This window comes from Paramisgurnus dabryanus, chromosome 18 (assembly GCF_030506205.2).
Source record: "Paramisgurnus dabryanus chromosome 18, PD_genome_1.1, whole genome shotgun sequence".
NCBI classification, from domain to species: Eukaryota; Metazoa; Chordata; class Actinopteri; order Cypriniformes; family Cobitidae; genus Paramisgurnus; species Paramisgurnus dabryanus.
Window position 1 is genome coordinate 16,831,014 of NC_133354.1, and position 7,323 is coordinate 16,838,336.

General features: G+C 36.2%; 1 protein-coding gene across 2 annotated transcripts; it reads left to right on the forward strand.

The window, feature by feature from the left end:
- Window positions 1-177: 177 nt before the first annotated feature.
- Window positions 178-5,032, forward strand: LOC135776326 (E3 ubiquitin-protein ligase rififylin). 2 transcript variants are annotated; one of them, XM_065286963.1, is made up of 7 exons: window positions 178-321; window positions 896-1,071; window positions 1,190-1,690; window positions 1,970-2,180; window positions 2,381-2,404; window positions 3,008-3,223; window positions 4,275-5,032. In XM_065286963.1, exons 3-6 carry the CDS (start codon window positions 1,259-1,261, stop codon window positions 3,190-3,192), a joined length of 852 nt encoding a protein of 283 aa, XP_065143035.1. In that variant the 5' UTR covers window positions 178-321; window positions 896-1,071; window positions 1,190-1,258; the 3' UTR covers window positions 3,193-3,223; window positions 4,275-5,032. The 2 variants fall into 2 exon arrangements, with proteins under 2 accessions (XP_065143035.1, XP_065143034.1); XM_065286962.1 differs by having other exon boundaries at window positions 3,008-5,032.
- The last annotated feature ends 2,291 nt before the right edge of the window (window positions 5,033-7,323 follow it).

Consider the following 7,323-nt stretch of genomic DNA (forward strand, 5'->3'; position numbering starts at 1 on the left):
TGCAACTACGGCCTAAATGCAATGAAATGTTGGGTTTATGGTTAGGTTTGGAGGTATGATGATTAGAATGAAAACAGCGCTCATCCGGCGAGATTTCACCAGATTTTGGCCGTAGCTGTATCCCTTCTAGTCACAAACGCTATTCTCGCGTGATTACACATTCCGACGTCACAGCTCCTTGCGTTACTGAGTGAGGAGAATTGCAGAGCGATTTCACATGAATATCTGTGCAGCGGGCAGTTGTTATTTTAGTATTTTACCGTCTCTGAGTTTCCGATAAAATATGGCTGTTGTAATACGACGTTGCAACGGATCCTGTAGGTAAGATCTCAAACGCATTCCGTTATTTTTATTGTACGCTGCAAGATTCAGTCTATGGCTGTATCTCAAAGTCTACGGAGATGCCTACCTAGACAGCATTTTTGGGCGTCAGAAAAACATGCAGCATTTTGGACATCATAAACACGTACAGGATTTTGGACATCATAGGCGCGTTAAGAATTTTTGCGCATCATAGGCGTGTTGGAAGGCGCACGCGCATGTGATGTTCAGTGCTGTCTATCTAGGCTGCTCACACGAGCTTGTATACACAGCCTGTGTCTAATGTTATAGTGAATCGCAGGTTTGATCTATTATGAAATTGCATAGCTTATGGAAACATGTGGACTAATTTTAATGAATTATGGTTATTTTTAAGTTAATTCATGCACTAGTCTTAAGAGTTCAATAACTTAGTGGTTTATACATCTGATATTAGATTATTACAGAGCCAAATTAGCTACTGCCAGTAATAAAAAAAACTAATTAATAGCAAATACATGTAAATAGAAAGAGTCATACAATTGTACCTATTCACACACATAGAAAAGCATCAATACCTGTGTTATATTGACAGGATGGGTTGTGCAGACCTATTGTTATAACTTGCTCTGTGTGGACATCACCGCCACCGTGGAAGAAAACGGCAGCTCATGGCACCAGGCCTACACAAAGTCGGGCTCCAGCCCACTTCCAGCACCACCCGAACACTTGTGCAAGGCCTGCAGAGGCCAGTTTGACACTGTAAATCAGGTTAGGTCAAATGTCAACTTTGAGTCCAGGCAAATTCAACATCAACATTTTAATCTAGATCTCAGATTTGACTGACGCCATTCCGTTCATTGTTCTCATAACTCTCTTGTGTTCATAGCATGTCTGTGTGGACTGCAAAAACAACTTCTGCAGTCGATGCTCGGTGCAGGTGGATCTTAGGCCACTTATGTGCCACACCTGTCAGCGGCTCCACTGCACTTTTTTCGAGCGGGCTGAATTGATGCGGTTGAAGGTGAAGGACCTCCGGGATTACCTCCACCTGCACGAGATCCCTACGCAGATGTGCCGGGAAAAGGAGGAGCTAGTGGAGCTGGTGCTGGCTCAACAGCCTGCCCACAACAGCAGCGGTGCTGAGTCTCGCTCTCAGCTGGTTGCGGCTCCCCTGCCTCCCCATGTAGAATCTGAGCCTCTTACAGAGGAGGAAGAAGAGGAGGAGGAGGAAGAAGAAGAAGAAGAGGGGGAGGAAGAAGAAGAGGGGGAGGAAGAAGAAGAGGGGGAGGAAGAAGAAGAGGTGGAGGAAGAAGAAGAAGTGGGGGAGGAAGAAGAAGAAGAGGGGGAGGAAGAAGAAGAGGGGGAGGAAGAAGATGATGAGGAAGAGGTATGTAATAGGAATAGGTCGGGACTCGGGAGGATGGCCAAATGTTGAGCCAACTGTCCAATAACTGTATCTTATCTTCTTTAAGCACCACCACCACAAAAGTCAAAACATTACATATCATAAATCTTTTTAAGGAAAATTACTATAAAATTAAATTAAATTTGCAGTATTTTTCCTTTCTTATTTTAGTCTATGTAGTTAACTAGCGCTGTGTGTCTGAATCAAGAAATATAAATGAAGGATCCTCAACTGTTGATGTATTTATTTGCATTTGCTCAGTCCACAGATAGTGAGGAGACTCTGGTGCACAGCAGAAGAGCTTCCCTTTCTGACCTGACAAGTGTAGAGGACATCGAAGGACTCAGCGTGCGACAGCTGAAGGAGATTCTGGCACGCAACTTTGTGAACTACCAGGGCTGCTGTGAGAAATGGGAGCTGATGGAGAAGGTCACTCACCTCTTTAATGATCAGAAAGACCTTCACAACTTGGGTACGTCTGTCCGCGTGTATTGGTGGTTTTAAATTTGGTTCGTAACAAAAAGGCTACCAGTTTCCAATGGTCTATTTACTATTACAGCCCTTCTTGTACTTGTCTTGGTTGTGTTTGCTATTTGAATAAGCAGAATATTGTTTCATTGTTTTTAAACATTGGTATATTATTAATATGTTCACATTTTCTTTTACTTTCAGTTTCAAATACGAACAAAGAAGCAGGTACGTTTTTGTGAATATTGTGCTGCTTAATGCTATTTTAAACTTTTTAAAAATATGCTCATTTTCCAGCTCCCCTAGAGTTAAACATTTGATTTTTACAGTTTTGGAATCCATTCAGCCGATCTTTGGGTCTGGCGCTACCACTTTTAGCATAGCTTAGCACAATCCATTGAATCTGATTAGACCATTAGCATAGCGCTCAGAAATAACCAAAGACTTTCAATATTTTTCCTATTTAAAACTTGACTCTTCTGTAGTTCCATTGTGTACTAAGACTGACAGAAAATTAAAAGTTGTGATTTTCCAGGCAGATATGGTTAGGAACTATACTCTCATTCTGGCGTAATAATCAAGGGCTTTGCTGCTGTAACACGGCTGCAGGAGGTGCAATGATATTACACAGTGCCTGAAAATAGTCCACCTTTTATTGAAAGATACTAAGGGAACTATTTTCAACTGCTGCGTAATATCAATGCGCCTCTTGCAGGATGGAAAATTAGCATATTTTAAAAAAAAAGTGTAGTGTCCCTTTAAATATGCAATAAAATTCCTAAACGCACCTGTAAGGTAATATCCTTAAGCATATTGTTATTGTTCCTTTAGCTGACCCAGCTGAGCCCAGTGGCCAGGAGGAGAATCTGTGTAAGATCTGCATGGACTCCCCCATTGACTGCGTGCTGCTGGAGTGTGGACACATGGTCACATGCAGCAAGTGTGGGAAACGCATGAACGAGTGTCCCATCTGCCGACAGTATGTGGTTCGAGCAGTGCATGTCTTCAGATCGTGAAATCTGGTTACAAACAGACTGCCCCCCGCAGGTTGTTGCTATAACTTTTTGATTTTCATATTTCTTCTCTGTCAGTGTTAACTCAAATTCACTCACAAGTTTACATAATTTAATGTTCACTGAATTGTCATCATCACTATTTTAGTGGACCATAAGTTGTTGTGATTTAATTCATATGTTGACCTTTGCCCAAAAGTGGGTGATAAGTTGCACTTTGAAATTAGTAGCATCTTCATTTTTCAGCATTAGTTTCGGGTCCACATTTGCTTAGGCTACAGTAAATCATAAGCAAGGAAAGTTTAAGTAATGCATGTTTTACTATAGGTTAAAACACAGCTTTCTGGTTATTGAATGATTGACCATTCATTTCTACTAAATTTTACTATTTATTTATATAATTAAGATTATTTATAGGAAAAGGGCACTAGGGATTTAAAACCGTTCAGATGGTTCACGTTAAACAGTGTCATGTTGTTGATATGTCTTTACCATAGTTCACTCTTAACTGCTTTTTAATCACTGCTTATTTAGGGGCCATTGCACTCTTGTCTAAATGTTTGTTACGTACTGTACTAGTATTTAAACTCATACTTTTTTCCAGTGAGTAGGTGCTATTTTCCAGACAGTGCACTACTTTTTTTTGCAAGTTACTCATGAGACTTTGGCAGAACCAGTTGCTTCCAATTACACAGAGACATATTCTGGCTTGACATCTGCTTTAGTATTATTTTTATTATTACACAGGTGCTTTGTTCTCCACCATTTCTAGTATTCTTACTTATTAATACTAACAAGTTAGTGTTAGTTTTAAGGTGCTCATTACTGCCTACAGTTATTGTTGTACAATAAAGTGTGTTAAAGTTTTCACTGAGTAAAAGATGTCAATCATAACCATGCTTTCTTTAAATCCAAATTGTAGTTATTTCTTAAATTAGCATCATATTTGAGTTATTATGATTCCTTCCCATATATGAATGTATGATATAAATTGTGGTTTTACAGGAATGTTTTCATTTTATTCTTCATTTGGAGTGAAAACTAATGCATATTCCTGATTCCTTGCTTTCCTATGCTGAATGTAGAGGACATCAAGCACTTGATAAACTGCCAAGTCATTCTCCAAAACACAAAGATGAGTCTTTATAATGGACGTGTCTTAAAAGTTACAAGGCTATGCTTGTAATTTGACCAAAACATTTTTCTTGATTTTATCTTTCAACACTGTCGTCTTTTACCAGGATATGCAAGCTGTACATATATATATTTTGTTAGCTTTGTGTTTGCTAGTACATTTATGTATTTGCATATATACACCTATATCAATTACAATAGTGTTTGATCAACTAAATAATGCTAAATGATAACACTGTTTAATAGTCATTGCAGAAATTCAGTTACTCAAAACCCAGCATGGCCTTACATTTTCATAACCGTTCCATACCCAAATGTGTTCACATTGTATTTACAGTTAAGGATGCACAAACAAGTAATAAAAACTTTATGAGGAACGAGGGTAAGTTGCTGCTCCCAAAACATAGCTTGTTTATGTCAAATGCCGATAACAAAAAAGCTGCTGTGCTTGGAGCTTCCATTTTGTGCATTTATGGCTCTAGTAAGACAATATAAACAAGCAAATAAATTACACATATGCTTCTATAATCCATGTAATTTGTTGTATAACTGTAATAAATAAAGGTGCCCAAATGTGTTTGTAAGTGCCAAGTAGAATTTTCATACCCTTGACTTAGCAGTAGGTTGTGCGGTATGACAATTTAATTATCAATATGAATTGTGTGAAATGACTTTCTTAACATCAATTTAACCTAAAAAGTGGTACAATTTTAAATAATTATTTGAAAAAGCTTAAATGTTATGAATCCTTGCAAATGCGTCTACATTGAATGCAGCACTGAGTAATGCGAAGAGTAAAAAAAAGTTTAGTTAAGTATATCATATTGGATGTGTATGACAAAATATGATCTCTGCATGCATGAGCTAAGAAAAGACATGAAGTAATACTGAAATGTGCTTAGAAATGGTCGAATAAACATTTTGAGTACAGACACTGGATTCTGCATTAACATTTGTGTATCTTTTTGTATTTTGTAAATTGTTTATGTTTGTTTGTTTTTAGATTCTTTGAGACTGTGACTTATTTTAAAACTGTAATCCAAATCGACTGATAACTCAACGCTGTTCCATATGTGATAAACATTTATCATATAATTAGCATGTCAAATTGCCAACATTGTCTTTAATATGATATGCAGTGGGCCTGGTGTGCTAAATACTGTATTAATGTAAAAGACTACATTGGAACTAAGGTTTATAATTATGGAAAATTTATATATTTTTAAATTTTGTTACAATATATCTTTGTTTGTGTGCAAATATTTGTTTTTGTATTAATAAACAAACGTTCAACAGCTGAATATTTGTCTTATTTTTATTAATATTACCATAAAAGATATTTTAAAGCAACACTTTGTAATTTTTCAATCTTTAATAGTGTCTCTAAAATTATTTTAGTTGGTAGAACAATTCTTAAATGTATTTGCAATTCCATCAACTGGAGTTGTACAGCAGAGGGAGGCATAGAGCTCTTTGTAACAAAAATAATAATCAGCACGTCACATAAAAGTATTTTATGTCGTCGACCATATAAAAACCCGATTTTAAATATAAATGTTAAACCCACTACATTGAAAGTTAAATTAAGCGTTTCAAAACTTGCAATAAACCATCTATGGCTGCTCCGCGCACGTGCTACTGTTTCTGGTTACCATAGAAACTGGGAGGGAGCTTGTTTAAAGTGAGTAGCAGTCTGCAGCTGAGATTTACTTTCTAGTAGGGACAATGCAATGTGTAATTAAATTCATATAAAGGTGCATTAACAAACTCGCTAATGATATTGTCAAGGAGGCAAGAGAAACATACGGTAGGTTAATAGACTTTTAGTTTTTCATTAATATTTCAATGCTAAAGCTAACTTGTATTGATGGTAAGAAATCTAAAGTACGTTCATTTTTAATCAGACTCAATCGTTTAGTAGAAAATAGTTGTAAACAAGTGTCCTTGCACGTTACATGGCTGTAATCCATTATTGTCCATTTGTTGGCTTTATTTGTTCGCCTCGGTAAACAAAACAATGAAAGTTCCCTTTATCGCTTTGCAGATAAGGAAGATGCTGATGTCCCCATCTGTGGAAAAACCTGTAAGTAAACCTCGGATGGGTTAGGTTAGGTTTTTTAGGTGTCGTTACATGTATAATGTTATTCATTTGATTGTTAAATTTGTGCCTGATTATTACAGCAGCTAAGATTTAACTAGATTTATTAACTAAAAAGCGGGGGGGTTGATGATTGGCACAGCACCCCAATATCACGCTTTTACCGTAATGTCTATTATACGTGAGCACAGTCAAAGAACCTGAGAGCTAGCTTGACCGTCCTTTTCAAAGTAGTAAAAAACGTTATTAATCTGGGCATAACTTGTTAATTTTTGGGTGCTATATATATATATATATATATATATATATATATATATATATATATATATATATATATATATATATATATATATATATATATATATATATATATATATATATATTGTTGTTAAAATTTGTATCTACTCATTTGTATGAATACACTTTTTAAGGCGCTTACAAAGGTTGTTGTAGTGATGCCATACAATAGAAGAACCTTTTTTGGTTCCTCAAAGAACCATTTAGTCAAAATGTGTTTTACACATGTTTGTAGTCTGTTAAAACCTTTTACAACTACAAGCACCTTTTGTGCAATAAAAAGTTTTTTGGGGGGAATGCAAAAGGTTCTAGAACCATACGTGTCATCAAAGAACCTTTTAGGAACATTATTTGTAGGCAATTGTTTCATCTGAGGTTAGGTTAAGTTTGGTCTGGAGACTAAAAATACTTTAAACTTTGGGTTGGTTTTCCGGACAGGGATTAGACTATTCCTAGAATAAAATAAATGTAAGAGCTGTCCAAATTGAAAACAACTTGCATATCTTAAAATACATCAGTGCCCTTTGTTTTGCCTCAAAATGCACACAAGTAATGTTTTTAGTAAGACATGTTTGTTAAAACTAGTTATATTTAATTAAACTAAG

What these genes read in the sequence shown, in the direction of transcription:
- LOC135776326 (XM_065286962.1), top strand. Translation starts at nt 1,259, where the DNA reads ATGTGCCACACCTGTCAGCGGCTCCACTGCACTTTTTTCGAGCGGGCT. An exon ending in AAGAAGATGATGAGGAAGAG is followed by an intron (nt 1,691 to 1,969) that starts GTATGTAATAGG and finishes GCATTTGCTCAG; the next exon opens with TCCACAGATAGTGAGGAGAC. An exon ending in AAATACGAACAAAGAAGCAG is followed by an intron (nt 2,405 to 3,007) that starts GTACGTTTTTGT and finishes TTGTTCCTTTAG; the next exon opens with CTGACCCAGCTGAGCCCAGT.